Raw genomic sequence first — 17,162 nt, forward strand, 5'->3', positions numbered from 1 at the left:
TTAAGTTAAATAAATTATATTTAAACTTGTTTTATAAGCTAAACAAGCTGAACTTAAATTTATTACTATTCAGGCTTGTTTGAGCTCGCAAAATAATTTATTTATGAGTTTGTAAATAAATTTATGAATTAACTCATTTAAAGTTTAAAAATTAGTGTATGAGCTGAATTATTTATGAGCTTTAAAATTAACTCGTTCATAGCTAATAATATATGTTGTTAATTTTTAATACTTCTTTTACAATTTTTATTTAGAAAATGTATGATAAATATATATAATTTCGTAAATAAAATATAATAACATTAAATATTTACTAGAGCATATATATGCATATATGATTATTGAATTTAAATGGTTTAGTTTAATACAAGTTTCTAAATAAATTTAAGAAATTCTTTTTACTCTTTTTTTTTTAATATATTACAGATATTTGAATTTTAATATTAGAGTCAAGGATGAATGACAGAACTGTAGAATTTACTGTATGCTGTTGTTTCTCCTAGTGTTTATTTTATATATGTTTAATTAATGTTTACTTTAAGAATCTTTTGACATGAAAGTGGAGAACAAAGCAAAGAAAAACCATAAAAGAAAAAAGAAATTAACAGTAAACTAATGCAGGCAATGCCATCCCAACTCTGTCTCTGAGCAGTAGCTCAGAAACTTCACAGGGAGCGTCCACTGACTCACGACAGCCTGAAGGAAGATTGATAGAATGATTATTATTATCTTTTAATATTAGGTTTAATAACATATTTAACTTTTGTTTGTAATTTAATTAATATAATTTGATTTGTTAACTGGATCGATACAATTCTCGTTGCTGTTCGCTGGTTGGGACTTTTAGTAAAAAATAATATGGTTAATTGTAAATTAAATTCTAAATTTTATGTTTTTTAATAATTTTATTTAATTATTTTAAAATTTTAGAATAAATATTTTATTATTTATTTTCTTAAAATAATTTATGATGATAATTTTTAAAATTTTACAATAAAAAGAGACATGTATGAAATTAATTATATTTATTAAAAAGATAATAATTATAAATTAGTAAAAATAATTTATATATTTAATAGTATAACTATTAAAATTTTTTATATTTAAATGTAATATATTTTATATTGACTCATTTATTTTTATATCGTAAATAGAATTAACTTAGAGTACTATTTTTTTATTATAAAATTTAAAAATTATTTTTGAAATATATTTTTAAAAATAATTAATAAATATAAAATATTTATTTTAAAATATTAAAATAATTGAATAAAACTTTCAGGACTTAAATAGTAATTTGACCAAAATAATATATTATCTACGATCATTAATATTCTCGTAAAGAGAAAACTACGATTATTAATACATGCTATGGGCGATTTGTCGACAGAAAATAGCTGATCAGAAGAAAAAGAATTCACTAAATAGAATTACGAAACGACATCGTTATGTCCAGTCTCTCTTAGGAGCAGATGATACAAATGAAACGTTTCAAAAGTTAGAGCATCCTTTCATATCAGTGATCAGTCAGTCTCCTTGTGCAGCGGCTTCGTAGACTGGGTGTATCTATCTATCGAGTGAGAATTATGAGCAGCAATAGCAGTAGCAGTAGCAGCAACAATGAAGTAGAAGAAGGGGAAGACTTATGGGCCAAAGTTAAAAAAGCAGCAGATGATCTCTACACTATTCGCGACACTTTTTTCCCATTAAACCCAGTTGATAAAACCTCCAAATTACACTCTCAGTCTGATCTCTCTCTCCACCTCCTTGATTCCATTCCTCTTGGTACTCTCTCTCTCTCTCTCTCATTTCAATTTCATTTCTTTTTTTTTCCTTTTCTCTTACCATGAGCTAATAATATATTTAGACGTTGTATATGCACCATTCTTTCTTGTTTAGTTGTTATTGAAGTTCAATATTGAACCCAAAGAAGAAGATATAAAATCTTAGGGAAAGTTGAGATTTTAATGTACCTAACTTTGTGGGTTGCGAGAAATACTAAAATGTGTTGCTAGCATTTTATGGACTTGTTATTTTTAAGCACTGGGTCTTGCTTATTCTCATTGTCTAATTTAAGGATTCGACATGATGATAAAGCTTGTTTATTTGCTCGTTTGCTTGCATAACTAATTTCTCAAGAAAGCGGCATCACTAACCACCTGTCAACCACTGCCATGTCCATTCAATTATACATGTTCAAAATTTTTAATGCACCAGGAGCTAAATGATTAAGATTTTTCACAATCCAAAGCTACTTATTTGATTGAAATTTCTATAGTGCTCTTGGAAATGTCTACAGCCTCTGTTATGAAAACATTTGTCATTTGCAGAACAAAGGAAAACGCCTGTGCAACGAGCAAAATATGAATATTTAAGAGGAAAGATATTGGATGTATTCCCTGAATACAGGAAAGAAGCAGAGGACCATCTCTCAAAAGCTGTAAGCAGAAGTAGATCGTTTGCTCTAGTAGGTTGGTTGGGCGTGCTGTTGATTGGAGATTGACAATTTTTTGCTCCAGGTCAAGTTGAATCCATCTCTTGCTGATGCTTGGCTATGTTTGGGTAACTGCATTTGGAAGAAGGGAGATTTACCTTCGGCGAAGAATTGTTTCAGTCTTGCACTAAACAAGGTTATATGTGATATATAGTTTCTTGTTTTCTAAAGTCTCTTGTAATCATATGTTGTCAGTACATATAATGTGTTACTGTTTTAGCTATCAATACATACTTCTATTTTATGTGTTATGCAGGGTCCAAACAAAAAGATTCTGTGTCTATTGTCAATGCTTGAAAGAAGAATGGCCCAAGGCAAGGATTTTTATTCTTTTACTTTTTCTTTTTAATCTTCTAATAATGCTTGGTGAAGCTACATTTGGTTTTGCTTCTTATGGAGAACTTGAGAAGCAAACGTAATTCAAATATCAACTTTGACTAGAAGTCCATATATTAGTTTCAACTCAGCATGTGGTTACTTTGGAATTTTTGTTCATGATGAAATTTGAGAGAGAGATAGAGAAGAAATGAATTTCCCAAACTGGACTTATCTTTTGCCTTGTCCATCTGGTGATTTTGCCTCTTTGTAATGTTGTGTTAGCATTAAAAGAAGTCTTCATCAGCTTGTTGTTGCTTCTTGCCTAGCACCTATAGCTCATTATTGCTTAGTTTAATCCTCCACCATCTAAAATGAAAATCCTTGGAGTTTTCAACATGACGCAGTCAGATTTTTATTGCACAACCATACTTGCATTATTATGTAATGACCTTAATTTCTCAATCTTTGGTGTTATAGGTGATTACAATGGTAGGCTGCTTATATTACTTATAATGCAAAGTTATATAAATAACATACATAAAAATTAGACTACAAGTCTAAACATTTTCAATCTCTTCATCCTCACCTGCTTCATCTACAAACAATGATGACCCAAATTTTGGGTCATTGATTGATAGATTGGCAATCTCAAGAATCCCCACACCATTAGGTGACTCGAACTCATCTCTGCCAAAGCCTACTTGAAATAAGCGAGAGTGATATAGCGATTAAGGTCGCTAGGATTTCTTAAAAGATTTTCAAAATTTGATCCATTAATTTTTAAGTTATTCTAAAAAGTACCCCATGTTTCTCAAATTTGTTCCAAAGTCTTGCAAAGTTTATTACTTCCTGTATTGTCGGCGTATCTGCACCTACAAAAAAAGAAAAAGAAAAGCAAAGAGCACATTCTCCAGCTTGTCCTATATGTATCCTGATGTGTCTGTGTCTCCATAGTGTTCAACATGCATATGGCAACCACCTAGGAGTTGTGCACGCTTCAAAGAGGCACAAAATGTTTTAGGCTTTTAGATTTAGTATAGCATAAGGTAAAGTCATTTTAAGTTATTAGATGGGTGGAATTATCTTTAACTGTCCAAAAGAAGCTGGCAGTTTTGCTATTTAACCTTTGAACTTGCCAGAAGATAAAGGAAGTGGTTCAAAACATGATTGCAAAGCATTTCCCACCAGCAGAATGCAACTATGGAGATAAGTTCAAAACATATCTCATTAACAGCCTTGTGTGTATTCTGGTCTAGGGCCATTATGAACTCTTCTGAATTTCCAGCTACTCTTTGTTGGAGGTTGAAATATTTGGTGCTAGGATATGATGGACTATGGGGCAATATTGCTTCAGGTAGTTGAGCAGAAGATTACCGAATACTAAATTAATGTTGGATTTACATTCTATGAAGGCAATGATTTTTTTTACTTGCAAGTCAGATGCTTTAGTATTATCTTAACATTCATGCCGTATTATGCTTATCAGAAAATTTCTCCTTGTATAGGTGCTGAAAATCAGGCTGAACTTGTAAAAGAAAGCATTCGACATGCAAAGGATGCTATCGCTTTAGATGTAAAGGATGGTTACTCTTGGTGTAAGATTCCAAATTTAATTTGCCCCATTGACCATGCATGTTTACCAGTTTTCTTGATGCTGGGATATAACTTACTATTTTTTTTTTTCTGTAGATGCTGCATTTTGCTATGGCCTGAAATAATTTGTATGTGATGTGTGCTGGCCATCTTTCTTGAGTGTTGTATCCTGACCTAGTTACTGATTTTTACCATATCTCTTCCGGTTGTATCCAAAGAAACATAGTATCTGCATGAGGATAGTGTAGTTAGACCAGTCTGGTTTCAATTGGCTGGGTAGAGCATTTCTGTTAGGTGTTTATTTATGATAGGGATGCTTGTCTCTTACCTGCTATTTTTCAGATGTGCTAATCACATCTACACCACAAAATATCTAAAACCCCCACTCTCCATTCAAACACAGATGCACATGTGCGCGCACACACACAACACAAAGAAGAAAATGGTGTGGATACTTAGAGCATAATGCTCAGAGCCTGAGCCTCAGATTATGTGGGTGGAGTACCATGGGTGAGTCTCCTCTGCTTGTTTGAGGCTATCCTTATAATTGCTAAATCATGGAAAATCTTGCATCAACTATTCGGCTTATCATTTGTGTAGGTGAAACTAGCCTTCATGTAAACCTGAGTTTAGTTACACTAATTATGTATTGGGGAAGAATTAGGTCATTATTTATATGCAGTTCAGGTATCACCTTCACCTAAAAACCAATGACGTTGAGTTGTGGGTCTCCCATCTACTTGTACTCATCAGAAGTCATCATCGTGATAATATGAGATTGAACTTGCATGCATGCACATATTAATTTTAGTTTTCTATTTACTTGAGGTTTGACCTTATTGACAGACAACTTAGGAAATGCATTGCTGACAAGTTTTTTTGTGACTGGAGCATGGGATCACGGCATGATGCTACAATCTTTAAAAGCATACCAGAATGCTGTGAGTCTGCAGACTGATAACTCTTCCTGATTAGCATTCATTCTTTCTTTTAAAACAAGAAAAAGCAGTGGTTATATGAACTGATTATTTAGTTTTTGGTCTTAATTGATTATTTGCTGCTTCCGAATTTCATATAATTGATTATTCTGTACTAAATTCTTAAATATTACTTACCAGGAGAAAGATGAAAGAATGCAATCCAATCCCGACCTATATTTTAATTCTGCCACAGTAAGTTCAAAATTTTGTGCTCATCTATTGGTTGGAAGCAAGTCCTCTTGATAATGACTTGTTACAAGGTTTCTATGAGTTTTAACATACACTCTTTCATCCAAATGTATGGTTATCTGCTGTATAATTTGTTAGCTTGGCATTAAACAGCAGTTAAATGAGTATAAGTATCAGGATTTGCTTGTTAAATGAACTAATTCATTGTCCAGAGTTTCAGCTAGTTAATTGAGTTGGGATGGTATAAAATCGCTTGCTTGATTTGATTTAAATATAAAGCCAGCTGGACCATAAAATTACCATTTGTTGGGACAAGTTCCTCCTATTGCTGCAGGAGCCAAGTATTTTTCAGCTACACATCTGTACTTTAATATTGTATGGTGGTTTTTCTATTTTCAGGTCAACAAATATTTAGAGAACTATGAGAGGGCCCTTAGTGGGTTTGAAGCTGCTGCCTTAAAGGATCCTAGTTTAAATGCTACTGAAGAGGTTGAAAAGATGGTTAATCTTCTGGATAAGTTAGAGAACTTTTTGAGGGTAATAATTTTTTAATTTTAATAACTTAGACAGCATGCTGAAATGCTGCATCAATGTCGAGATGTCTCCTTATGCTGGATTATTAATAACCTGGTCTTTTTTCTTCTTTCAAATTTTTATTTTTATTTAATAGTAACAAAAAAATTTTTAAAAAAAAGTTAAGGTAAATTGGAGTGGGAGGAAGAACAAAATTTTAAAATTTCATCGGATTTAGTTAACAGAGAAATGATAGTACGTGGGGCCACTCGCATTTTACCACATGCTCAGCATAAGCATAATTTAACTCTGGAAGTAATTGTAAAATTTTTCTTTTTTGCTTGGGCTATATATGATCTATACATCATGCCCTCTTTTAAGTGGTGCAGCTTATTTTTCTGCGATTTGAATTGACAGGGACAAGCTAAAGCTAAAAGACTCACATCTGTGGCATCATCTTTGGCAGCCGTTAATTGTAAGCTCCCTCACTCTTTATGTTTTTTATGTTAATAGTAAACTTTCAGTTCTGAGTGTAATCCTAAAACGGTTGTACTGGTTTTTTTCATGATTCATCTATTAGTGAATTCATCTTTCAAAAGAGCCACTGTTGATCTGTTGTCGAATGGCCTCAATAAAGCTGTATCAATTGTTGGAAAAGTGCTTTTCTTCATTAAGCATGAGAATGTCACTCCCCTGTAAGTCCTCTGCTGAAGATCACTTGGCGACTTATGAAAACGAAGCAAATAAAAGTTCATCCTATTTGTGTATTTAACTTGCAGTTCTTGTCTATGAAACATCTTTAACTTAGCTGTTAGGTGGTGGTTAACATGAACTACGCAGGCATACCATTCATTTTCATTTCAGCACTTTCATGCAGGAAGGGTGGTTTTAGCATGTCTTATATATTAATGCAATATGTTGAGTAGCTGTATCACCAAGATGAATTATTACCTAGGACCAACTAATGAGCTCGTCCTCTTACATTGCCCTAGGGCCAACTTGATTTGTGAGAGGATGGGCTCACTAATTATACACATATTACCAAACGAGATATTTATATTTATTTTATAAATTTTGTTAATGTATATAATGTAATCAATGAGTTCTCTTTTTCTCTTTCTTTTTGTTTTCCAGATATTACTTGGTGTGTGATTCAAACCAAATATGCTTTGTTCTATCAGTGTATGGCATAAGCAATGATGCGGTAAGAGCTAACTGCTGAATTTTTGTTAGTACTTATTCTATTTTGTTTGCTGGGTGGTTTTCATTCCTTCATTCTTCTTCCAATTTGAAGATAATTTTGGTTCCCACCCCCTTATGTGGAGGGTTAAAATGTAGGAGCTATCAAATTGTGTTGCAAACCTTGGCCAACAACATGACATGAATGATGAGGCATGATTTGCATTTTATAAATGACTTCCATGGCTGCACATTGGCAACTCCTTATGCAAGAAAAGGGGAAAAGTTTTTTTATTTTCATTTCCTAATTTCCAGTATATTATATCACCCGATATAAAGATAATTTGAAAGTAAATTATTTATCATCCAGTGAACCATTAAATGTTGCTAATCATGATAAAAAAAATGTGATAATGCTAGTATTTTTTCTTAATTATTATTTTTAATTCTTACATAAGTATCTTTTGAGGTCTATTAGTCAGAAGCAAGATAGGCAGGGTTTTGGATCTCGGCAAAATTTCTCGATGTATTGTCAAGTCATCACTGTAGGTTAGCTGTGGATGTACTCTTGTAGATTCATTGTAGTATTCTTAGATTGCGCATGAGATTGCTTTAGATTCTGCAGGCATGATCTCTTGCTGTTGTATTTAATTGGTTTAGCTGGTACTTACAACTAATGAACCTTCTGATGATAGATAAAAGAAGGAGATCAACTAATACTTCTGGAGCCGTTTTACCATTATACTGATTTTTTTTGGAAGGAAAAGGTATCTTCCCTTGAATAGTTTCTGTTTGTTTCAGTTTGATTCAAAATTTGTGAACTCACATGCTTGAGCGTTTCCTTCATGCTGTATCTATCCATATAATTAAAATCACTTGCTCTTTACTTCTATATTCCAACTTTTAGCCCCTGTGGTTTCCTGCCAATTTAAATTAGAAAAGCTTAAGCTTACAACAATAGGACAAAGGCAAGGAGTTTAATCGTTTATTCTTTTAGTTAATTAAATAAACAATGAGCTTAACAATATCAGAAATAGTTAATGCATCTTTTTATCATAATTATGCATTTCAAATAACGTGGGCTGCCAGTTGGATTGGTTAAACCAGTCCACCGAGGAAGCACTGGCAATTGAGGATTCAAATGCTTGCCTTGCATCTGAATCCTAACCTTTCAGGGACTAATTCTTCATCTTTGGTCTGTTTGACAGAATAACGAATTATGATAACTGATTTTATTTTATTTTTTCCTTCCTGTGTCATTTGAAACAGCATTACCATTTCAAATCAATTCGGGTGGATTTCATAGAGCAAGTTCTTGTAAATGGAAAAGCTCTCTCGCCACATCATGCAGTTCGGTCATCAATTTATGCGCAACATAAACCATGAACAGTTGTTTCAAGTAATGGACTTGTGACTTTTATGCTTGTAATGAGGTTTTGCTGATATTCTGATTCATTTGTTTGAATGTTGTTGTAAATAGAATAGGAGATGTAGAAAAAGTTAAAAGACAAAGATGTGAGCTAAAGTTAAGCGGGTTTTCCAATCAAGAAAAGGAATCAAAAATTTCTACTAGGGATCTCCATGTGTTTTGATTACAGTTGGTTGGATGTTTTTATGCTTAATGCTCTGCAAAAGTACCCAAGATTTCGTGCTTAATTATGTTGCAAATTACCTGCCTTTCCATGCACCAGACAACAGGAGAGAAAAGAAGAAGGTACCATCTTCATTTCGGCCAAAATCCAATGGCAAGGCGATGCACAGGCCATTACCCAATGGCTGATGAGTGTTGGCATTCTGTCCCATTTTCGCGACTTCTATTTATATTTAAGTAGTTATAGCAACACTATAATATTTTGGTAGTTAGGACAATGCTATTCATAGAGTGAATTATAACACCCATGTGTAATAACTGACTGAAAAAGATACTTGAGACGAACTTCCATGGGCACAGTGGCATCCCCTTCGTAAATTTAAGATTATAAAAGAAAGAGTACTACTGCATAAACTTGAATATATTTCAAGAAATTTAACCTGTCTGAATGTTAAAATTCGAACAAGATTTTATTCTCATTAATACATATAAAATGGTATAAAAGGATTATGCAGAACAACAGACAACTAGCTATTCAAGATAGTGATGCTGTGCAACCAAACATAAGATCTACCGAGTACAACCTATTCCACCAAAGACGGAATAAAGAAAAGCTGTCAAATAATATTGCCAAAAATAAAATGAAAAAAAAAATATTACACAATCATTACTTATAGTAGCCACTTTGATGGGGAGGAGGGTATGGATTAGGCAGTGTGTAAGGAGGTCTAGGAAGGGATCCGGGTTGCTGTCCATGGGCATTGTAGTATGGGCCCCGCCAACCTGGATAGGCAGGCTGACCATACTCTTGACTTGTTGGTGGCTGTTGTTGAACCTGAGGAGGTGGATAAGGAGTACCCGGTGCAGGTGGCATATGATAAGGCGGAGGCTGATTGGGAGTGCTATAAGGGGGAGGATGATGAGCATATCCTGGCATTGTTGGCTGCTGCTCAGGAGGCTGATAGTAAGGAGGTGTGGCTTGAGGGCGAGGATGGGGCACATTTTGAGGATCTGCTAGTGCGGGTGGAAGACTTGATCTCGGTGTTTGATGAGCCTGACTCACCATAGGATAGTTGTAGGAACCTGAGTTCTTCCGGTCCTGAAAACTCAGTCCTGCCATTTGTCTCTGTACGTCTTCCATCATCTCTCGGCACTGGATACTTCTTGTCATCACAAAATCACTGCACTGCTGCTTGACATTGGTGATTGCGTCCTGTTAACAAAGATGTATTTTAATAACTCCATCCTTAATTTGCAAAACCATCATTTAAATAATCCACAAAAGTAACTCTGGACAATCTGAGCATCAAGGATTGAGTTTTGTAGAATTTCAAATTCAACAATGTACCAAAAGATATCTGATTGTCATTGTACTAATTACAGTAAGCTACTTGAACAGAAAGCTAAGAAGTTCGAAAATTACTCTAACGCACAACCAGCAGGAATTTGAAACCTGAAAATTATAGCCATAAGCAACAAATGTAATATAATACCTGAAGAGTAACATAGAATTTCAAACCCTCATTGATGTTCTCCTTTATTTCTCGATACTTAGCTATAGCAGCCTGTATCTGCTTATAACACTTCTCACGAGATGCTGAGACAAAATTTAAGGAGAAACATTTATGTCCAAGGATGAATCTGGTAAGAAAATAAATGCAGAGAGCACAATCGATGCAAGGAAATATTCTTTCATGCCAAGTGAAACTGAGGACCACTTAGGACAAACATGCCATCAAAGAGTCCAGGAAGTGAAAGTCATACAAGTAATGCATTACACACTGTTATCAGAAAGTGCTGAATGTGTAGAAAGTTAAAATTCGCTAATTGGTGAACTACTGGTTTTGTAATTTATAAATACTACCAAACAAAATAAAAAGCTTGCATATACAGTTTGAAAGTTGAAAAATTGCCCAAATGAGATCAAAATCTTTTACCAAAAGACGAAAGGAAAAGGTATGTAGACAAAATAAAAATATGATTTGCTAGTCGAATCATATGGTTTGATTAAAGATTGCATGGTACAATCCAAGATATTTAATTATTTCACATTCATTTATTTACATGAACCGAACCGATTTAAGCTCGTTTGGAAAACCGTGGAATTAGAATAAAAACCAGATTTTCAATGTCATTTTAAAGTATGTATTCTTCTCAACAGTATATGAAACTTTGTGTTATGAGTTTCCACATACTAGTTACACTTTGTTGTAATACTGGTTTATTATGATAGGTAACTAAATGTCTAAATAAGAAGCATACTGTTAATATAGACCTCATCATGCAATAACCGTAAGAGACATTGATAAATGCAGATGCATGCTTACTAAGCATCCTAATACAAGAAAATCCTCATGTTGAAACAATAATACAACAAATATACCTTTGTAATCTTCCAGATTGAAGATGGCAGAGAAATCATCATTTTGAGCCTGCAGACAAGAGAGTACAAGATTTTAATAGACAAAAAGCATATTAAATTTTGATAGCATACTAACAAAGTGAAAGAGAACTATGATAAATGAAAACCTCGTTCTATTTTTAGGGTCCTTTAGTTCTAAAGATGCAAATGAAGTAGCTTATGGACTAAGGACTCATTTGTATCAGAGTTACATTGCTTAAACATCAAACCAATTTATCCATGCTTATTAATGTGGTGTACAGTCAAGTGCCAAGTCAATAGATATACACTGATAAAAAAAATTACCAGCAAAAATACAAAAGAAATAAAAGTGTGCATTGATAAAGTACATGTTCTAGCTATATTAAGATTTTCAATGAGGCAGCAGTTCTTGCCGTAAAGGTGTCACAATCTACATGCATATAACCAAGTGACTGTAGCAGAAGAAATAAATAAACCTGGATTTGCAAAAGCAATTGTTCTTGCGCCTCAATATTTTGGGCAATGTCTTCACAAATTTGATCATATTTTGCAATCTCTTTCCTGAAAAGGTCTTCATAGGAGCCAGTGGATGTCATCAATTTTGGTAATATGTCATCCTGCAACCATATAGACCACAACATCAGGAGGAGGGGGAGGAGAAAGCAACACAAACAAATACTGCCAGAGGATGCTTAGGTTCAAAAAATTATGGCATGCAGCCATTAAGTCATCTAGATCTCAAAATTACAATATATAATTGAGAGGAAAAGCAGCATTTGAATCATGAAAAGAAAATGTTCCACATGTGTCACACAGGTAACAGCCCTTAGTTATAGCATATCGACCAAATGAAATCAGCATGCAAGAAGCTGGTAGTACTTAACATATATACGAGTCTCATTTGCATGCTGCTGGGCAGAGAGAATTCCAAGGGATTCCATAATACCATAGAAATGGTGATTCCAAATAAAAAAAATAGCTATACATATTGTCTTACGGCACAGCAGCATGAAACCAGCTAATGTATAATTAATGATATATTGCAATAGGAAAGAATCTATGGTCCATTAAATTCAGAAGAATCCATAAGGAAAAACAGAAGGAAAGAAAGAAAATTCCATCAGGAAAAGCAGTTGGTGCACAAAAGACTAGTTACTTAAGAACAGTATCAGAAGATGCTTAAGCACACACCTTCCTTTTCATCTCCTTGAGCATGTCTTCAAGACCCGCCCGTTGAGCACCAAGTACCTCCAACTGCCTCTGCATAGTTCAGCAAGCAAAGTCTATCATTTGTTGAAGTGGTTTATATAATAACTAACACTACGAACATAAATTTAGCAAGGACAAGGTTAATTCTCTCAAAAGTTTCTTAATCATGACACTTTTCGGGTGTTTAAATATTAAAATTTTGTTCACATCCTTCTTTGTGATTTTTATCATATCTTACATTTATTAGTTATATTTGATGATAGGATTTAATTTTAAAAAGAAAAAATACAGAGGGTATATTGTTCCATTTGCTAATTACAGCAATTATCATTTCACAAGCAAATACACCTCCACTTGTGATGTTAAGATTCAATTCTGAATAATGAATCACGAGATAGACCAGATCTGCCATCAGTATAAATTGTAGTAGTATAGGAAGACAAAATTAACAGCTATGTGAAGTTAGAGTTTTAGTCTTCTTCCTTATTTGAGCAGTTAATTTTTGAAATCTGTGCTAGCTGCCACAAGATCTCTCTCATTCATGAGAGTTTTATAAAATAGATTGTTGAGATTATCAAGTGCAAAATTCTATATTAGTACTGAAACACTAATATCTGTTCTTTAAGCAACCAGTTTAATCTCTTTCCCTCTTTAAGGAACATGGTTCAGGGGATATATTAAAGTCAAAAAATCTATATACATAAATCATGAATAAGCACAAAATTACAAACAACCACAATGTTTAGCATTGAGAGGACATACCAAGCTCTGCTTCAGGGACCCCACTATAGCATCTTCATTGGCATCTAAAGACATAATTGGCCTAGCCAGAGTTGGAAGAGCAGCTTCTATCTGATAAGTGCAAAATCAACATAAGATTACCATATACATAGTACTCAAAAAAGTGTATTACATTTTATATCATCTAGCTAGGACTTGTAATCCCAAAAGAACTGTTCCATGGTTCACCAATCAATTTCAGTCACACAAGTCATATGAATAAAGAATTGGCACAAATGAGCAGATTGGCACAAATGAGCAGCATGGAGCATGCAAATCTTTAAAACATAATAAGGTAGCCCAAAAAAAAACTAATAAATTACAAGACCTTAATGATCCAAATGGCAACAATACGAATCGTTTATAATACATACCGGACGTCGATCAAGGATTGACATGAGTGCAGAATGATCCCTCACTGAACGCTCAATTCTGCCATCACTTTCTGAAGCTTGCTTTAAGTTAGATGCAAATCTATTTAACCTATCCTGCAAGTTCTTTGTCAAAGTGCTGGACTGAGGCCTAGTCCATCGAGTACCAAATTGGCTTCTAAACTGAGCATCTTCTGCTGCTTCTTTCTGCAAAAGCTCTTCAGTCTGAACCAGCAATTCTTGGTTCACTCTTCTCAAATCCCTAAGCTGCTGTAACTCAACTTCCAAGCCAGCAGGGCCACCACTAATTTGCACTGCTTCCACATCTTCTTTAAGATCTGTTGGAAGAGTAAAATTTCCTTCTAAAGCAAGAATGGAATCTGGCAGGTCCATTTCCTTGAGCCTGACTCTAGTTAGCTCACTGCCTTGCTGTAATTTCTCAGCTTGTACTCTGATAATCTCATCAACCATTTCAGTATACCTGGAAAGAGCTTTTGCACTGCTGTCTGGAACAAGAGTTGCAAACATCTTTTCCTTGCTTGCATCGAGTACTTCATTCATTGACATTGGTTTTACCATTGAAAATGCTGGAAGAGGAGGTAATGAAGTAGGGGAAGGAATCCTCATGAGGTAAACTCTATCATTTTCCTTCACGGCCCTCTCCAGGTTGCGATTGATATTGACTTCAAGCTTGCTAATAGCATCCAGAAGCTGTACAGCAGCCCCCTTTGAGTTTTTCTTCGCCTCAGCTAAGGCACTAACCCCACTCCTCAACCTTGCAATTTCTTCAGCTATTTCTTCTTTCTCATGCAGCTCTAAACTATAACGATAACAAGCTTCACCATAGAAAAGAGCTGCCTTCAACTGAACATGAGCAATCCAAGCCCTGTCAAAATGATCCTTCAAAGGTGCAACATTGAGCGCAGCTAAAGCTTCCTCATAGTATAGCCCAACCTGCAATCACTCACATCCCATAGTAAACTTAAAACAAATTCAAACAGGAAGCACAGCAAATCTTCATTTCACAATGCAATCAAATGTACAGGTAAATGATTCAATTCAATTCAATTCAATTCAATTCAACTAAATTCTTGCAAAATTAGGATTTCATTTCATTTCTTTCAAAATGCCATCAAGATTTTCTTTTCTTTTCCTTTATATTATTTTTCTTTTTAAGTTAATAGAAGTGGATTTTAGCAACTATGATCTTTCCAAACATGAGAACTGACTAAATTAGATTAAATTCTTTCATTTTTAAACTATCCAAACACGCTCGATAATAAAGATTAAACAAAATTCCTAAAGTAATAAATAAATAAATAACACTCACCTGCCTGGCAATCTTGGCACAAACACCAGGCGTACTCCCTTTAGCAATAGTGTTCTCAAAAACACATTCCTGCGCTTGTGCCAGCATCAACCTCTCCAACATGCCACCACATTCCACCGACACATCCACCGTACTACTCCCTCCAATCGACGCCTTAATCGCTGCATTATCCCTCAAATAAGCAAACGCACCAGCCGCGGCTATAAACGCATGACTGGCCTGCCTCCTACCTTCCACTGTACCTCTATCATACGAAAGCCCAACCTGACTATACACAGCACCTAAATTAAACAACACAGCCGCTTTCTCCAAATGAATATTCTGCTGCGATGCCTTTTGCTTCTGCTTAAACGCATCATACCACAAAAAAGTCACCGTGTTGATGTGATCCTTATCCGGAGAAATAGGGAAGCGCGTTTCGACTAAACAAAGGGCTTTATAGTAATTCTGGAGAAGATCACGGCGCGAAGTCGGGGAAGGGTCTGATTGGCGCTCGAGATCGATCCGGTACTGTTTGAGGGTTTGGAGATCATCTTCGAGGTTTTGAGCTTCGCGCTCTGAGTAGTACATGGAGATGTAATTTCGAAGGGGTCGGTAGAGGTCTATTGAGGATGTTTTCTTCTCGTAGATTGCTAACATGATGTTTGTCGTGCCTGCCGTCGACGACGATTGGCCTGCCATCGCCGATGAAGATTTTTCAGACTAAGGATTTTCGGTTGAGAAGACGGGGTTTTGATCGACTGTTACCGAAATACTTCTTTTACTTATTTATTTTCTTTTCTTTTCTTCTTCTTCTTAGCTAAGGAAAGTAGTGATCCATTTTATATTTTTGTAAAACAAACAAACATGGCTTTACAATTTATTAGTAAAATAGATATTCTATTTTTTTCAAGAAGAATAAAATAATATTTATTTACATAATAAAATTGTTATGTCTCATAATATCAAATATATATAATATAATAATTATTATTTATAAATTTAATAAGTCAGCAGTACACGAACGATGATGATTTGATTGATAATAAAAGGAGAAATTTCTTCGTTTATTTCTTCATCTTAACAATAAAAATTTTCTAATGATATATAAAGTCAAGAGTCAACAAAAGAAAAATTTGAACTTAAATATTTATGTGGTAAAAGGAAAAGAATAATAAAAATAAATAACAATAAGATTATTTTACAATTAAGTGTTAAAAATTTAAATTCAGTGACATAGAAAATAAATATGTATATTATATAGTTTTGTTTCTCAAATTTTACATTCTATACCTTTTTTTTTTTTTTTTGTTCTTAAGTAGTAAGTTTGAGACCTATTTTAATAGCTTTAGGATGAATATTATAAAATGATACTCTCATATTCTTTTTCATTTTAATCTCCCTAAGATTCAAGCTTCAAATTTAGACCCACCTACTCTGTCTCCAACCAGACAACGCTGCAAGTTAATGAAATGGAGAGGATAGAAACTATTTGGCTAAAACTCAAAACTAAATCGAAACCGACTTGGATAATAAAATCTCAAACTTAAAAAATATTTTTCTGTATAGTAATATTTATATATATGACTTTAAGAAAAATAGTAGTACTATATTTAGTTTTAGTGTAGTATTATTTTGTCTTATCAATCTTATTTGCATAATATGATAAGATATTTTCTTATTCTATCTCTTATTTCTATTATTTCATCAATAAATTAAGTCTAAAAAATTCAAACTTCGATTAAATTACAATTTTTTTATAGTTATAAATTTTAATTGGTTCACTAAATTTTTATTTATAATTACATGTAATGGCTTCCACATCCAAAAGTTTGCTTTAAATGACAATAACTAATAGCGACAACTTATTGTCTTTCTGTGTTGTGAAAACGAAATGGGAGAAGTTTCCCTTGTCTCAGAAACGACAGGCTATTGCTGACTTTGATATTAACTTAGTTGCAAACACTAAGCTATCCCATAGTTGTTAATTTGTATTAATACTGATTAGAGCAATCCAGTTATTCCACAAGACTTTGATTTGTGATCATAACTTCGTTGTAAATCATGCTGTGGTAATATAGGTAGAGACGATGAATTGGTCGCTGCAAAGTAAGAGCAAAGACATATATATAATTCTTTACAAGTGCAAAATGTTGTGAATGAACTATAGAACCTTCTACGCAAAGGAATTCTGAGTGTATTTATAGAATTGTAGAAATCCCCATTTATGAGCAAATGGAATCATCAATAATA

The 17,162-nt window shown here is 33.9% G+C and overlaps 2 protein-coding genes across 4 annotated transcripts; one reads left to right on the plus strand and one right to left on the minus strand.

Moving 5' to 3' along the window:
* Nucleotides 1–1,396: 1,396 nt before the first annotated feature.
* Nucleotides 1,397–8,838, plus strand: LOC8289711 (tetratricopeptide repeat protein 5). 3 transcript variants are annotated; one of them, XR_007215664.1, is made up of 14 exons: nt 1,397–1,785; nt 2,331–2,440; nt 2,520–2,630; nt 2,751–2,808; nt 4,318–4,407; nt 5,252–5,346; nt 5,524–5,577; nt 5,974–6,111; nt 6,505–6,562; nt 6,668–6,782; nt 7,222–7,291; nt 7,745–7,811; nt 7,962–8,033; nt 8,536–8,695. XR_007215664.1 is itself a non-coding variant. In XM_015727252.3 (13 exons), exons 1-13 carry the CDS (start codon nt 1,587–1,589, stop codon nt 8,650–8,652), a joined length of 1,287 nt encoding a protein of 428 aa, XP_015582738.1. In that variant the 5' UTR covers nt 1,400–1,586; the 3' UTR covers nt 8,653–8,838. The 3 variants fall into 3 exon arrangements, 1 of the variants encoding a protein (XP_015582738.1); XR_007215665.1 differs by lacking the exon at nt 8,536–8,695 and having other exon boundaries at nt 7,745–7,815; XM_015727252.3 differs by lacking the exon at nt 7,745–7,811 and having other exon boundaries at nt 1,400–1,785; nt 8,536–8,838.
* Nucleotides 8,839–9,260: 422 nt separating this feature from the next.
* On the minus strand, nt 9,261–15,757 carry LOC8289710 (vacuolar-sorting protein BRO1). The gene is made up of 8 exons (XM_002532174.3): nt 14,931–15,757; nt 13,604–14,554; nt 13,212–13,301; nt 12,432–12,500; nt 11,717–11,857; nt 11,241–11,289; nt 10,351–10,454; nt 9,261–10,070 (listed from the first exon to the last, which is right to left on the minus strand). Exons 1-8 carry the CDS (start codon nt 15,609–15,611, stop codon nt 9,525–9,527), a joined length of 2,631 nt encoding a protein of 876 aa, XP_002532220.3. The 5' UTR covers nt 15,612–15,757; the 3' UTR covers nt 9,261–9,524.
* Nucleotides 15,758–17,162: the final 1,405 nt, after the last annotated feature.

This window comes from Ricinus communis, chromosome 4 (assembly GCF_019578655.1).
Source record: "Ricinus communis isolate WT05 ecotype wild-type chromosome 4, ASM1957865v1, whole genome shotgun sequence".
Taxonomy (NCBI): Eukaryota; Viridiplantae; Streptophyta; class Magnoliopsida; order Malpighiales; family Euphorbiaceae; genus Ricinus; species Ricinus communis.